At 39.5% G+C, this 16,774-nt stretch overlaps 1 protein-coding gene across 6 annotated transcripts; it reads right to left on the reverse strand.

The window, feature by feature from the left end:
- Window positions 1–7: 7 nt before the first annotated feature.
- LOC107316524 (caspase-8-like) lies at window positions 8–15,942 on the reverse strand. 6 transcript variants are annotated; one of them, XR_014948082.1, is made up of 8 exons: window positions 11,869–14,014; window positions 11,542–11,647; window positions 10,409–10,547; window positions 8,794–8,870; window positions 8,034–8,145; window positions 6,792–6,941; window positions 6,452–6,690; window positions 4,905–5,863 (listed from the first exon to the last, which is right to left on the reverse strand). XR_014948082.1 is itself a non-coding variant. In XM_015868149.3 (8 exons), the coding sequence occupies exons 2-8, from the start codon at window positions 12,177–12,179 to the stop codon at window positions 5,734–5,736; spliced, it is 1,365 nt and encodes a 454-aa protein (XP_015723635.2). In that variant the 5' UTR covers window positions 12,180–12,198; window positions 14,049–15,942; the 3' UTR covers window positions 4,905–5,733. The 6 variants fall into 6 exon arrangements, 5 of the variants coding, with proteins under 5 accessions (XP_085408870.1, XP_015723635.2, XP_085408868.1 ...); XM_015868149.3 differs by adding an exon at window positions 14,049–15,942 and having other exon boundaries at window positions 6,452–6,941; window positions 11,869–12,198; XM_085552742.1 differs by adding an exon at window positions 14,022–14,635 and having other exon boundaries at window positions 6,452–6,941; window positions 11,869–12,198.
- Between the last annotated feature and the right edge of the window lie 832 nt (window positions 15,943–16,774).

Here is a 16,774-nt window from a genome sequence, read left to right on the forward strand (position 1 = left end):
CAGCGCCCAGGCTCCTGGGAGCTGTAGTTCTGTCTGGATTCCTGGCTTTAAAAAACCGCAGTTCAACTCAGAAACTGCTTGTCTGCCAGAGGGGAGCTTTCTGACACAGCTGAGGCCGTTTCCGTTCACTGTTACAGAGCACTGCTTAAAAAAAAAAATAAAAAAATAGAGGCTGAAGAAGTAGAAAATCCCGCTGTACGCTTGGCACGGCTGGGGGGAGCATAGGGGCCGGTCAGCGCTCACCAGCGCCCACCTCCCATACTCTATCTCCCTCCACAGGCGTCACTGCTGTCCAAATGCTGAGCTTCTTTCTTCAGCCTGGGCGACCCTGTACTTCATATTTCCTTTTCTTTTCTTACCGTGAAATACCAATACATCTCTCTTTACTATGTAAAAAACAAACAAAAAAAAACCAACAACCCAAAACAACAACAACAACAACAACAAAAGCCAATGGCAGATGGGTGCTCTTTTTCCAGCGGAGAGATTTCTCATATCACTTCAAACACGCATGCTACTGACAGGAAAAAGTGAATTTTATATACATGGCTGGTTTTGTATTACATGCAAAACAGCATTCTGAGCTGTTTTACATAAACACTGCCCCCTCCTTTTTTGTATTCTTCCCTTTTTGCTTCATAAAATTCATACACCCACTCAGAAAAAACAGTAAGCGGAAACGTGGGGGAAGCAAAAGGAAGAGCTTTGCCACTGAGCTGAAGTACTTCAGAAGAAACACACAGAGACACGTGAAAATCAGTTGCCAGAGTGGCACTTCAGTGGTTAAGCATAGCAAATAAGAGGTCCTCAGAGTTCTCCAATAAGAGTTTGAGCTCAAATCACATCATTATCTTCACATGCATTCCAAGGATATTTCTGGCATGAAAAGGAATCGTAAGAAAACTGAACTTATTTGTGCAGGTTAGGAGCTCTCCCACTGCCTGGGCATTTGCGGCAGTCACACCTCCACAGTCCAAGGGCACTAACAATTCATCGTCATTTCAATACTGACAAAGAATCTCAGAACACCATTTCCTCCTCGCAAGCTGCCCCCTTGCTGCTGACAGGAAGCGCAGCACACTCAGTCCAGGTATTTGACCCTGTTCCCTAATAATGGGCACGAGCCACTGAACCAACTCCCTTCCCAGCCCTTGGGATTTGCTGGAGGCTTTCAGCAGCAGGAGCGAGCCCACAGGAAGTGACATGATGGGGTGAGACCTTGGGATGGTGCATCACCTCTGTTGTAAATTCTAACACACAGATAGTATTTCATAACAACAGGAGGAAGGAGGGAGGTTGGAGTTTCATGGTTCTAAAACTGAACGTTAACACCTTGACAGGAGAGCTGCACTCAGCACTGATTTTAAAACAGAACCTCTTCCTACCACTTCTCTCTTTCAAAAAAAATTATAAATTAAAAAAATGTAGACAGTAATCTGAGGGTGTGCTTTCTCCCACCTCCAGCCTCCTCCTTTGGCCTGGCTGTTACACCCAAGACTGTGTTCAGGGCTGATAACACAGTTCTGCTACATACTATGACTCTGCCAATCATCTTACCCTATAAATAATGAACAGACCCAGAGCTCTTGAGGTCTAATCCTCATAACAAGGCTGCACATACCCTCCCCAGTTCCTTCTGAATATTGTGAGTCTTGAGCAACTGTAGTCACAAGATCAATTATGTGGAATAATTACTGGAAGTCAGTTACTGGGACATTCCCCTCTCAAAAGCAGAAAAGCATTGTAGACACCTCCAAGATGGATTGCAGTAAATATGCAGTGTATTCCATGACAGTTCCTTAAGCACAGGGATGGGAACTTGGAGGAATTTTTGGGAAAGATACCATCGTGGACAATTTGGGAGGACACTGCTGACTTCCAGAACCAGTCAATGGGTTGAGCCTCTCTTCCCACCCCCACCAGGACACATATGGGGTGAGATTTGCACACTCAGCTACATCAAGTGCTCCCCTGGGAAACAAAGAAACTCTATAGAGGTGTTCAATAGCTCAGAGCTGTGTTATTCCCATTATTGGTACTGAAAAGAATCTGTCAAATTGGATATTTACCCTTTAACGCAGCAGTTAATATTTACATTATTGTCATAAAAGTCACCAGTGTTCAAAGCTGTAAGGAAGATAGTTGGTTACTGCCTGCATATAGATGAGGTCAAAGGTGGAAGGTGCGTGAATGCAGTGAGACTTTTAGCAGTTTATGGGTTTACATCTCCTCATGTGCAGTTAAAACAGACTCCTAGTAAGCAGACTGCAGGAGGCATGGATTGTTCTGTTTGCACTGACATGTCTGGACAGAGCAGCCTTAGCACAAAGTGGCTACAGGAACAACTGATGTAAAAGACCCAGGCCAAGCTCCAAAGATATGTGCAGAATAATTTTGTATCGAGCTAGGAACGTGTTACCGTTGAGAACTGCAAAAGTACAGCCACGTTATGTGACTGGGGAATTCCCATGGTTGTCAAATATAGAACAAGCACAGCAGTGAGCAAAGGCACGGCTTCAGAAAGGAAACACAAATGAGTACTTGGGAATTCCCAAAGATCTCAACTATATTTTAGTACACTGTACAGAAACCACCATAAACTAAACATGTCCTCTGTAAGTTTACACCTCTTTATCAGAAAAAGGTTCATTTGAATAATTTCAGAGAACACGTGCCCATGTAAGTTAGGGGTCAAAATAAAAAGGATGGCCATCAAGGACTCAACAATGAAAATTTCCTGAGAACATTCTAGCTCTGGACTCCTTGCTGCACAACTGGATCTTCAAAAGGATGTGGAGTTTGTTTCCACTTCCCATGAGTTTCCAGGGTTTCCTGTATGAGATGTTGTAGACAACAGACCTACCCAACAGTTAAATGTAAATGAGTAAGTAAATAAATTAAAAATCCACTGCAGTCAAACCTTTCAGAACTTTAAAAACTTTGAAAAGAGTGAACCCTTACAGAGGTAATGGAAAGGCACATACTTACAGCAGCCCATGCAGAGAGAAAGCAGCAGTGAGCAGGCAGGCTCCTAATACGTGCCGATATCCCACCCCGGCATCAGCAGATTTCCAGGTTACCCTAAAAACTGAATGATAAACTTCCCAGGGGAGGCTTGCATCAACATCTCTGGGAAACTGACGTTCAACTGAACAAATAGGAAAAGACGATGCAAATCAAAGGGCAGACATTCGTGCCTCTGAATGAACACTGTTTCCGTCTAAGCAGATAATGGCCCTCCCTCCGTCTTCTCAGCACTTTCTTTCCCAAACAGCGTCGCGTTGATTGGCTGCTTTCTAGCTCACCTCTGCAGGACTTAACTCAGCCTCGCCTTCCTGCCAAGCCTGTGATTCACTGCCTGCTGGTAATGCTTCCACTGGCTGAAAACATAACAGACGTAAGTGCCAGCATTGTTTGAGTGCAAAGTTCTGCCTTCCAGACATGAGCTGAAGAAAAGGGAAGGCAGGGTGAATAATTATAACTGACTAACTATAGCCTTCTGAATGGAGAGGCAATTGCCCCTCTGCTTTCTCCGGCTTATGCTGCAGAGAAGAAACAGGAAATTGTACAGCCGTCAAGTATCCTTCCTAGCTCTCAGCTCTGGTAGAGGGCATCAAATTTGGTCGGAAACATCACAGCCACTCAGCCTTGGGGTGTGTGTGTTTATTTTGCTCAGAACCACAAAAAATGAAAGTGTATTTTCTCCTTCACTGAGCCACATTATCAGCGCACAGTATGGCTTCTTCCTGAAATTACTTGCAAGTGCAAGGGCTTCTCCAAAAGTCATGTCTCATATTTTATGATATTATGTTTATTATTACTATATTAAAAAGACCCAAGTAACACCAAACAAGTAAATTTTATATTAGACATTAAATTCTGCTCATGTGGAGTATACAAAAGAAGTTAGTCTGAAAGGACAGAACTCTGACATGGAGACATAGAAAGAAACAAATGCTGTAGATTCACCACTTCACTAATACCAGTAATGTTTTCTTTTAATTCTACTGGAGCAGCTGCCAACTTCCATCAAGCTTCTCCTAGAGGAAGCAGCAATTTCATTTAAACTATATTTCCATAAATTTAAAAAAACAACATACAAAATATAACAACTCCATTTATAGCAAGGTCTTACTTATGAAAATTCTATAAAAATGTGAATGTTTCCTCAACAGTTAACCAAACATCAGCTATAAAAATGCAGCAAAACCCGTAACACCTTCTGCTAACATCTGCCATAAACAGCACTCTCGCTTATATAGTGCTCATAACATCTATTTATTACTTATGAAGCCCATATGAACAGAGCTGTGATTCTAAGAACAGACATTCTCTCTTTTACTTGGAAAGGGAAAATGGCAAGCAGAGCAACTGTCAGCATACTGTGAGGAATTAGGAGTAAAGAAGCCTCACTTCAGGAAGATAAACAGGACTGAATAAAGAACCCCTGCATTACAGATTGACACAGGTCTCAAAAAAAAGTCTGGATTAAAAAAAAGCAGAAGTTATTTTAAAAGTTCTTTAAAAAGCATAAATTATAAAGTGTTTCACATTGATCCTTTATCTTGTTATAAAGATCAAAAGGGATGTAGCCATTAGAATTCCAGATGGCTCCCAGATACTACATACGCATTGCTAAAGATACAGTGAGAACAGCTTCACTGGCATCAGCTCCCATTATCAAGAATGTCCTAACTTTTAAGTTTACTCTTATGTACTCTTTACTCTTAAGTTTACTACTGTCTCTCCAACTGCTAATGAAAGAATATCAACAAGTCACCCCTCCCTCAGGATGTCTGCCATAGAATACTTCTGCAAAAATAACTTCTTCAGATGAAGCAAAGGAGGTTTTTGTGCTGACTGTTCCTCAGTCAGCTCCTCAGAAGAAAACACCACAAACAATGTGATAACCAACAGTATTTATTACAACAGAGATTAGAAGCCTGCAGAAGCTACAGCCAGTTGCCAGGAGGTGACAGCATCTCAGAATTGTGAGTCTCATGGAGTGGGACCTTACTTACAGTGATCAACAATCTTTCAAAATATAATTTTTCCCAAGCGCTTTGAGAAAGAGAACAACTGGAACTTATTATTAAAAATCGTAACCAGCAATGCTGCCCAACCATGTAGATTAATAACAAAGTAAACAAACGAACAAACAAAAAAAGTGAAGGAAAAGAATGAGATATATAACAATCATTTTTCCTTTGTACTTCTGAACAGATACATTATTGTCTGTGACAAAATACAGAGCTTCCAGAGATACCCAGTTACTCACTTTTGTGTAAATCAGGTATAGCCTTACACAAGTTCCCTGGGAAGGGATCTGACGCGCTGGATCTTCCTGCTCTTTTCTTTAGATTTCAAGGACTTACTCTCTCAAAAGATAGAAATGATAATTCTGGTGGCATATAACAGTTAAAAATCATACTGCTGGGAGGTGCTTCCTTACTTAAAACCAGGGCTGAACAGATTTCATTGCTTCTGTAAGACAGGAAAGCAAGACTTTCCTCCTCCACTATCTTAAAAGACCTACCAGTTCAAGTTTGAGAAGACTCATTAAACATGTCATTTGAAAAATTTAGGTGAGATGGCTCCTTGCCAAACAGCAACAAACTACAAACCCAGACAATTTCTCTTGCAAGTTCTCTTAAATTCCCTGTGTAAATCCTTTCCAGAAGCTATTCCTAATCAATGACATTCTTATTTTTCCTGCTATTCAATTGACTGGCATTATGGAATTTGGAAGATAAATTGTTTCCGTAGGGTTGATGTTATCTTTGGCATCTGCTTGCACCCGTTTAATTCTTTTCTTCCCACTTCCTTGTTCACTTCTGTCAGGATGGTTATGAGATCCTTGCGACTTGAACAAAAATGAAGAAAAATTACATTAAAATACACAGTATGTGGTCCTTGCAAGAAATTGATCTATATTTGCTCTAATAAAGTGAGATCTCAGAAAGTTATTATCTTTCCTTCACCTTGCCTGCAACTAAAATTGCACATTCCGTTGTGTAACCAAAGAATTCAGTACATTCTGGGGAATGAAAGCAACCTCCATGTAGGATCACCTTACAAACTAACACAGCCTTCTACTTTGGATGTGTTCACATTAGCACAGTAAAATGAAACAAAACCAATCTACGCATTCACCAAGCCCCCTCTGAACATCATGAGAAGGTAGTGTCTGGAAGAAAAATTCCATCTTCCAAATCAAATTTACTAGTAAAGAATACTGATTTTCTGCCTGTGTACTAGCCCAACAAATTTGCCTCTCATTAGATGTCACTGGAAGAAAAATCATTAATCAGTAAAAAAAAATAAATGTTAAGAACATGCACACACATAAACACACCTACCTATATGTAATATTGCAGCATTACAACCCTGTAATATATGTAATGTTGCGTTACAACCCTGAATTTGTACTTGGGTTAAAAATAAGACTTACAGTGGGCAAAGTAACTCCAGCTTGTCACAGAGGCACTGAATGTAAACACTGCCCGTATGTTTACAACGGTAGCATTCAAAGTCTTCCACAGTAGCCATGCCAACCAGAACATCAGCCCGGTCAGGAATAGAAGGCAGAGGGATAGCATCTGTCTCAAGATGATCAGAACAGTCTTCTTTTACTGTGACAGCTGGATGACCTACAGAGCCCTGGCAGGCCTGTATGAAAAATAGCTTGGGCTTGCCAGCAAGAGAAGGACAATTAGATCCGCTGAAGCAGGAGACTAAATCTTTAATGTTTACAAGTTCATGATCAACGCCTTTTATTTTGTCCTTCTCACCATGTGAAAGAATGAAGCAAACAAAACAGTCCATGTTGCTATGATCTTTTTTACTGTATTCTTTAAGTTTTGCAAACATTTGCTTTGCTTCTAGATTCATGTGCTCAATTGTGTTAAACTGAAGCCATTTAAATACTCTCTTCAGAGCATCTGGGGAAAAAAAAAAGAAGTCAGAAGTACTTATTAAATATAAACATCAGGCTATCTGTAGCAAAAGTGTTTAGATCCCACCAATAAGTTCATCTGACTGTCTCTTAGTCTGACAAGTCTAATTAGAAAATGACCTAATTTTTTTTTAAAATAAAAAACAAACAAACAAAAAACCAAAACACCCCTACACAATCAGGTTCAATGTTACTATTTAAAACAAATGCAGGTTTCAAATTGTCCTTAAAGTAATCTGTACAGTTTAGTGAAGCGTACCTTTTTTCTTGTAAAGAAGGCTTTCACTATTTGCATAGCCATCTCAGATGCATAAGGAAGAAATAACTCTTCACAATAACGAACTACCATTCTTAAATGAAATGGATTCCTCATTCTGTGAGAATGATTAATGCAGCAAGAAGGACGGCAGGGTACCCTGCTAACATGCTAGCAAGGACAGAGTGCTACATGGACTTCCCAGCAAATGTTGACTTTTGTGCAGGGAAAGATCAAACAGCTGGGAAGAAAGAAGCGTGTAGACAGGCTGGGTGGAGTTAAAACAACAGTGACGTGTGCTTTCATGAAACTGATTTTAGTTTACTGTGTTAAAGAAGGGATTCTTGCAGGAACATGAGCATTAAGGAAAGTTGTGAAGCAGAAAAATAACTATATTTATTTGAGCATTATTGCAAGTGGTGTCAATAGTGACTAAATTGGAATGCTTTCTCAGCTTGCAGCATGACCAAGCTATATCTTCTAATGCAAACAAAACATTGGAAGATTTTAAGGACCTCAAAAATGCTACTTCATGATAGGTAAAAATTAAAAGCAATCAGAATGTGGAACAGTGGATTAGTAATATCTCCTTCACTTTTTGTTACATATGACCAGTTAACATGATGCTTTTTACTGATAACATAAACACGTTCCTTCTTAAAGTCATCAGCCAAACTGTTGGAAATGGTGTATTTCAAAATTCTACAGTGACTGTCACTGCAGTTGATTTGGAGGCAAAGGAGATCAGTGGGAGCAATCATTTTTCACAGTAAACATAACTCTTTCAGGGGGTAACACAAAAGAACAAACTAAAGCACGCACCTCCATCTTGCACTGTCCCTTCTCTGGTTTCATCTGGATTTTTAAAACGGTAGTTGTTCAGAATCACACAGTAACCATGGGGGTTATTTTCCATCTTATATGATTCCACAAACTGTAAAAAAAGAAACCATGTATGAAAGCAATGACAATCACCCAAAAAAAGAAATATGCTGTGTACAGACTGGTGCTCCTCCATGTCCAAACACACACAAAAAAAGAAGTCTTGAGGGTAAACTACAAGAAAAAAAGCTGAAGAGTTCAAGTCAGCCCCAGGTATGGGTGAGAGAAAATTGTTTACTCTTCTAGAAACTCTCTTCCTCTCTCTCTTTGGTTAGGATATGATTTTGGAATGGGAGAAAGTCAGTATCCATTAACTTCAATCTGCACACATGGAGGAAAAGCTCCTGCACTGTACCATTCACTTCACTTCCTAGCAAGATAACAGATGCTTCTGGTCCCTTCACGCCTGTCCAAGTTACTCCTGGACAGGACTTTACTGTCCTAGTCTCTTTAAGATTGCTTTTCTTTCCAAGACAAATGGGAAAATGACCTTTATTGTCTATAAGGTTGCTGACTGCCAGGTCCTCACTAATGGACAAGGCTTGGGTCTTGTTTTGAAAACAGGAACTCTTCCAAGGGCAACATAAAAACCAGAAGCCCTCTCTTTTAGCTCTTCCAATCAGTTAGCTTTAAAAATGTATTCCCCCTTCTCCCAAGAGTTAGATGAATACTCCAAAGGCAATCTTGAGGTATTTCTCACCAGGCTGGCTGCTCCTTGTCCTGGTGGCTGCACAGACACACATACCGGAAAGCTCAGATTTTTGTTAGAATCATTTTCTAAGGAGATAAATAGAACACTTTAGGATAAATATTCCATTTTGAATATTTCCACAGCAAACAAACAACATCAACAAAAACAAACAAACAACAAACAAACAAACAAACAAAAAACAACACGAAAAGGCAGGATGAATCTGTGCAGAGTTTGGAACAAATTATACAGTTGTGTTAAGACTGTACAACCCATATTAGATAATATTATGGTTATTTAGCAGAAGTGAAATTCTGGGCCTGTGCACGCACAGCAGCGTGAGACAGGAAATGGCACGCACTGCATTCTCACAGTGACTGTCCCTTGATTAATTTCTTTCTTCTTTTATTGGTAGCAAGGTCCAAGTAATAGCAGTGTGAATGTGACAGTCACTGAAGGAAAGCCATTCACTAGTATCTCCACTATGGGATACATAAGTAAAAGTGTAAACCCATTTTTATAGTGATACATTGCAGCCAACTCATTTACTTCTGAAGTTACTGTCCCTTCTCCAGAGGACATTATTTTGGTTGACACATCAAGCACTAGCATAATGGAAGAACTTCTCAAAGCAAGAAAACATGGCTTTAAATACAACTGCCAGGAATAAGTGAATAAATCATCACCCAGGATTCCACACGAGAAAATAAATCACAATACTCCTTTTAAATTGAGTTTAATTGTCAGGAAAACAAAATCTACCAATGTGCTCCTTTACAGCTTATGAAGGGGGAAATACCAATAGTACTAAATCTATTCTTCTGACAAGGGGCTTGTTTATCCTGGCTTTCATTAGCTATTTTCTTCTGCTTTTTGTAGAGACATGAGGATAGATCAGCAGCATAAATGCATGCCAACAGGAAACTAATGAGTAACTTCACTGATAATTCCTTGGCTGCACAGATGTGTTTAAGGAAACACAACCATACCGAATCAATTGTAAAGAGGTTCTGGGGAAACATTTAATACATCTCAGATGCTGGTGGTTAATATATCCTGCACCCCAGAGTAAGGCTCATCTTTGGTGTCACAAGCCATCACCTCAGTTGCAACAGTGCAGATATAGTGAAGTTCTTGAAATTTCATATTTCGTATAGAAAGCAAATAAACTTCAGCTGGTCTCTGCTGGTCTCCACCAACTTCTTCAGTTTTAAGGAGAAAACAGGCTGGCTAACAGGAAATATTGCTGAACACTTCCCAACATAAGATGAGTTCCTCCAAGGCAATAGTCTGTCACTTCCTTTCTCTTTCAGTGACTGAAAAGATGGACTCATCTAAAACGAGCACTGCACTGCTTCCTTTGCATTTAAGGTAAAGATAACAGAGAAACAGGCCAGAACAGGCAGAACATGGCTCAGGGAGAGGTACAAGAAAATATAATGTGATAATGAAATAGCAGAGAACTTTAGAAACCATGGGTAACAAGAGCTATTTTGCTTATCTTAATATACGTTAAGAGATCTCTCATCCCTAGATTCCTAATGTCCTGATGATAGAACTATAAAAGTCACACACACACACACACAAAAAGTTACCCTCCTAAACGGCTGATTAATTGATTTACCTCTTGTTTTTTCTTCATACTTTTCAATTCTTTTCACTAGGTCAGCTCTAAATGGCTTTAATTTACTCTTCAATATTGTTAGGTCATCTTCCTTAATTATCTCATTTCTTTCCATTTCCACTAATACTTTCAACATTGACTGGTAAAGAAAAAAAAATAAAATAGAATGACAACAACAAAAAAGAATAAGCCAAAATCATACAGTGACTTTCAATAACTGCATTATCAGGCACTTCTGGAGAAAGCAACATTCTCAGTTCCCAAAGAACAATCAACTATTTTTCCTCCAAACTTCATTAAACAAAGGTCAGGATGCAATGTGAATGAAGAAACAGATCGCTAAGATAAAGACCAGATTTGTAGAAACTGCCTATGGTTAAGTTACCCTGCTATGTTTCAGCAGTGCAAAACACTTAAGCAGATAATAACACAGCATCCTCTTGTGCTTCTGCATTCAGGTGAACTACCATAAGCCATTTATCTGCACCACTGTGGTTTCTATCACAGGAAATGTCTTCAGTGATGACTTTATTATTTAAAGCAGATTAGTCACCAAGTTGGAGGCAAGTCTGCTAATTTTGCTATAGTTGCTACAACATAAATAGGACTTTTGAGGAAGCTCCTTTGTAATACAAAATACTTTCAAAGCACTGTTCATTATTTCCAAAACAGGTATTAGAGTAGCTCATCAAACCTCCTAGTACAATTATGAGGAAAATAATAACAAAATTCTTACTCCAGATTACAATGGAGAAGAAAATGTACCCAGTAACACACAAAAATTTGTGGTGGAACTCACTTGAGAGCTTATTTTATGATGTCCAAAACTCTTATTAGATACATCATGTGCACAAATGCCTTACAAGTGCCAAGCAAAAATGAAAGGAAGAGCATGACAAATATTGCAAGAAGAAGAGATGAAGAGGCAGGTAGTGGAGACAAAATGAGAACAGGGGAGTAAAAAGCAGTGAGAAAAAAGGGTCTGTGCTGTCACAGAGCACCTGTTGGCTAACATCACAAATCTTTGAAGAACAGAATTTTCATGAGTGCACTGGTCTCTCCTTCCTACTGTCTTAAAATAGGCAGACTCTGAGCTAGCTTTGTAATGAACTTATTGAGATAATTTTGCTTACTGCATTTTCCCGTAGCTTGTTCTTTGGTAATTTTTTTTGCAGCAGGAATTTTAGACTACTGTCATCTTCTGGAGTTAAGTCCTCAGCAATTCCATATAGTAGTTGTCTGGCATTAAAGGACAGAGAAAGACTGATTAAGAAAGTTACAAGGAATAAATGTGGCAAAATGTAAAACACAGTCTCCAAATTCACAATGTCAGGTAGTCATGCTGTAATAAATACAATTATTCCAAACTATTCATAAGATAACACTGTAGAGAGGAAAAAAGAAAGACAACAGAACTGTTGTACATTTTGCTTGCAAAAGCATACTACTTTTGTGCTTACCTGTAGGCTGACACCTTTGCCTTCCCTGGGACCTGGAGCTCCCTTTCCATCTCTTCTCGGCTGGAGCTCAGGTGGGAAGCCAGAAGGTCTATCCGATTGATCCGGTAGAGCAGCTCCTTCAAGAAGAACACGTCCCCCACCTGAATCATCCCTTTCTCCTTCAGCACTTCAAAGAAAGCTTTGGGATCCTCAGTATTTTCCTGCTTCCTCACAGGGACATGCTCCAAGCTGAGAAACTTCAGAGCTTCCAGTTCTTCTGTGGCCAAAGCCTCAGAAATGTCAAAAAGAAGTTTCTGGAAGTCTGAACTCATTTCACGTTAAGATTTTGATCTAAACACAGAGAGAATTTGGTTTGTCAGTAACACATAGTGCAACCACATGATTATAAAAGATACCATGCCATGCAGAATAGTCTGAGATAAATATACGTAGTAAAAAATACTTCAGTAGACAGAGGCTGTCCTGCAAACAAAGGTTTGATGTTTAGCCCTTTTGATTCTCTGAACTTAAGGAAGAACATCAAAAACTGCACATAAATAAAAATGACTGAAAGTCACAGATCCTTCTCACTTCTTATGGTGTATTTCAATGACAGGATATACTGATATGAAAGATGTACTGTCCTGGCAAGTTGATGTTGTTTCTTTTGTTATTTCTTATTATTCCATTTGAGATCAAGAGTCACTTAAAATCTGAAATACAGACAGCATTATAGACAGTAAATAAGACGGACAAATTTTGCAGTATGACAAAGATAAGGGTTTTACATCCTAACAAAGGTAGGGGCCCTATTTATCTGCTTCAGTATATTGCTTCTGACTTTGGTCAGTGTGAACAAAGCACCTCTTCCTGTTCTGGTTCATCTGCACAAAGTAAAATTCAGTCCCCATCTCTCAATAATATTCAGATCAAATACAGATCGTGTCAGTCTCTTCAAAAAGACCAGGAAAATTCTTGTCAAAGCAGTTCTGTTTCACTGAACGTCAAATATCATCCTCCTCCTCCACCACTTACCACCTGCCACTCCCTTAGCTTTAGAAATATTAAATTTGACTTGTGCATCCAGCTTTTGAGTACAATAAGAAGTTCAGAAAACAAGTTTCAAACCCACAACATTACTGCAACTAGAACAGATGTGTCATCTACACACTGTTTTTAAGCCTATCTGTAAATACAGGAGCACAATATTTAACTGCATCAGTCTTTTAGTTGACTAAGATAAAAACAACTGATACAACAGCAAACTATTTCTTCTACACCATAAATAGCTGCTTTAATGCACTTACATGGGAAGGTGGGCTGGAAGACTGCTGAAACAACTCTGAAAAGTGAAAGTCATTGCCTTGGAAGTTTCAGGAAAAGTACTGGATGTACTATGGCCTATGTTGTCATGTGACTTACAAAAAGAAAGTTGTATCAAAGCTGTGATAAATCTGCTGCTATTTCCTTCTCCCCTTCTCACTCTTCTGGATTCAGAATTTTTACACTGGTTGTGAGAAAAATTAGTAAACCTACAAAAGTAACTGAAGCTTTTGAGAGTACATGCTAAACAGCGTAGCAAGGATTTGCTAGCATACGGTTCTGCTCATTAAATGGTAATTAACTATAAATCCTAATTAAAAGATAGTAGTAAAGACATGCATTAATTACATCTTCCCATTAAAAAATATCTCAGTTCCACCATCCTGTTGTGTCAGCTGATACTTCACATCCTACCTCCATTCTCTAAAGTCTCTCTTGAACTCACCTACTGTCACCAAGCATATTTATGAAAGATTATTTCCTAAAATGACTTATCAGCACCATATTCAGTAGCAGTACTCGGTGCATACAGGAAACTGAAAGGCTAAACGTCCCTTTGAAATTATTTCATATTTCCCCATGTGCAAAAGAATTTAATCAGTATTTAAGATTCGGTATTTACATCCTCTTTGATGCATAGCACACTGCCTTTAGTGATAAAGTTCCAAGAATTGTTTGTTGGTCGCTGGTATACTAAATGCACTGGGAAACATATATACAGCGATCAGTACAGCTACCAACCCCTCCAACTATATCTGAAGCTCAGAGTCAGTATTATGAAGAGACAGGAGAACAGAAATATATTCAATCTCATAATGGAAACTACCTTTCATTGTTTTCAACCTACCTACCTTTATGAGCTCAAAATTACAATATACCCTTCAATAGACTGAGGCTTACAAACTTCTTCCAGAGGTCACACTCTTGTAAGAGCTCAGAAAATCTGTCTGACATTCAGTGGCATGAATCTTCCTTTTATCCAACGTTAGAAATGGCACCAAGGGATAGAATAAGCAGTATCTGATCTTCAAGTCCAAAACAGTTCTACCTCACATCATCCAATGCTTCAGTGTCTCTCTTCCTTTATCAGTAGTTCTGTGTCTTAAATGAATCAAGATTCCCGTTGCAGATTTAAGGAGGCAAAATACCGTGATCAGTCAAGTATGAGAAAAATTTGCAGACAACAAGAAGCTGAAGATACTTCTTTCCACACAGAGACTTCTCCCACCATGCAGTCGTTCCAGGGTACAACCCTTCTGGTACTGTTCTTCCTGGTTTTGATTTCACTTCTTATTTCTCTCTTTCCCCAAAATATTCCCACTCTTTGGTAACCATTAGACGCTCCAATTTCCCTCAGCTCTTCTGCAGCCCTGTTTTACTCCTCCAGCTTCACCAAGAACAGTCTCGATGATCCAATTAATTCTTAGTAAAGCAGCCCAAGAATTCAGGTCTCCCAGAAATGCTGGCTTCAAGGAAGTGAAAAATGTTAAGGGAACTGACTACTCAGCATAGTGACTGGCCTCTACTGGCAAAGGCCAGGATAAACCACTTAAACCACACTTGCAAAGAACTGTCAGTATGGACAAGACTTGTCAATGATATAAAATCCCACTTTAAAGATCTTCTGAATAAATTATATGAAATGAATTTATGAAATGTATGAAAATGAAATTATAAATGAATTATAACAAATCTTTTTCCACATGCCCTATCTAAATCTCCCCCTTTTAGAGTGAAATATTTTCCCCTTGTCCTATTACAGCAAACCTGCTAGAATCTCTCCCCTTCCTTCTTGTAGTCCTCTTTAGATACCGAAAGGCTGCTATCAGGTCTTCCCAGAGTCTTCTCTTCTCCAGGCTGAAAGACTCCAGCTCTCTCAGCCTGTCTTCATAGGGGAGGTGCTCCATCCCTTGAATGTTTTTGTGGCTCTCCACTGAACACACTCTAATAGGTCCACATCTCTTTTGCACTGAAGACTCCACATCTAGATGCAGTAAAACCTGTCGACCACATTTCCTTTTATGCAACCCAGAATACAGCCGGCTTTCTGGGCTGCAAGGGCTCGTGTCCAGCTTACCAACCACCAGTACCCCCACATCCTTTTTGGCAGGGCTGTGTTCATTTGTCCTTCAACTTGCATTGATAGTGGGGGTTGTCACAACTCATGTGCAAGACCTTGCACTTGGATTTACCTCATGAGGTTCACCTAAGCCCACTGCTCAAGCCTATTTAGGTCTCTCTGAATGGCATCTGGCCTCTTAGGCTTGTTGATCACACCATACAACTTGTTGTTGTCCACAAACTTGCTGAGGGTGCACTCCATCCCACCTTGACCATCACTGATGAAAATGTTGAGATCACCAGTTTCAGTACTGACCCGAGGGATGTAACTTGTCACCAATCTCCATCTGGACACTGAGCCATTGACCACTACTTTCTGGGTATGATCTAGCAATCTGTTCCTCATCCATCATACAGTCCACCTGTCAAATCCATATATTCCTGATTTGGAGAGGAGGATGTTATGGGAAACTCTTTCAAAGGCCTTACTGAAGTCCAGACAGATGACATCAGCAGCTTTTCCCTTGTCCACTGAGACAGTTACACCATGAGTGTCATTAAGGTCTCTTCCTACCCAGATAACTCTTATGATTCTAAGATTCCTGTCAGTGCTTGTACTGATAAAATTCATTGTTGCCTAAAGATACAAAAGAGGAATGCACCAAATCTGTACACTGATTTTGAGCCAGATAATTGGTGATTCTATTTTTTTCTCTTTTGCAGAGAAAATATTTTCTACCTGTGACACAAATGGAACTTCAAGTGTAGCAGCTACACTAATTCAGAAGACTTAGAATGCAGTCATGAATTGACTTAGAATGTAGGTTAATTCATAATGACAAAAAGTAACAAATACGTTTAGGCAGATTGGCTGCACTTTAATGCTTTGGATGATGCAAAACTCTCCTCCCAAAAATTGTGTATTCTGCAAACAAAAAATTGTTTCCAACAGAATTGGTCCATGCTCTCTCACTTTTTCATCCCAAGTCTTGAACTATTTTACAGCTACTAATTATAGATAACAATCACTGTTTTGTTGAAGTAAACGAAGCTTCACTTGGGCTTAAGTCCTGAAGCAGTAAAAATCCCGTTGATTCATACAGCCCAATGAAGGTGTAACACAGGGGAATGACAGAAATCTGTGCCAGAGTAGGTTCAAACTGAATATTAGGAAAAATTTCTTTGCCATGAGGCTGGTCAAACACTGGAAGGGGCTTCCTAGAGATGCCCCATGCCTGTCAGGGTCTAAGAGGCATTTGGATAATGCCCTCAATTATATGCTTTATGTTTTGATTTGCCCTGAAGCAGTCAGGCAATCGGACAAGATGATCTTTGAAGACCTCTTCCATCTGAATGATTCTATTCTATTCCATTCTATTCTATTCCATGCTATTCTGCAGGTAGGCAAGCAGAAGCAATGATAAACTTTAGCCCAGTTATTACTTTCTCCCCCCACTCTGCCCCCAAGACACCCCAAGCTCTTGAAAAGTAGTATACATTAAACTCAGTAACAAACAGGAAGGACACAGATACACACAATAAA

Source organism: Coturnix japonica, chromosome 7 (genome assembly GCF_054131305.1).
Source record: "Coturnix japonica strain WE chromosome 7, WE-NBRP24, whole genome shotgun sequence".
In the NCBI taxonomy this organism is placed as follows: domain Eukaryota; kingdom Metazoa; phylum Chordata; class Aves; order Galliformes; family Phasianidae; genus Coturnix; species Coturnix japonica.

Coding starts and splice junctions, on each gene's coding strand:
- LOC107316524 (XM_015868149.3), bottom strand. CDS start 12,179: ATGAGTTCAGACTTCCAGAAACTTCTTTTTGACATTTCTGAGGCTTTG. Junction 8,146..8,793: donor GACAAGGAGCAGCCAGCCTG/GTGAGAAATACC, acceptor CTTTTTTTACAG/TTTGTGGAATCATATAAGAT. Junction 6,942..8,033: donor AGGGACAGTGCAAGATGGAG/GTGCGTGCTTTA, acceptor TTTTTTCCCCAG/ATGCTCTGAAGAGAGTATTT.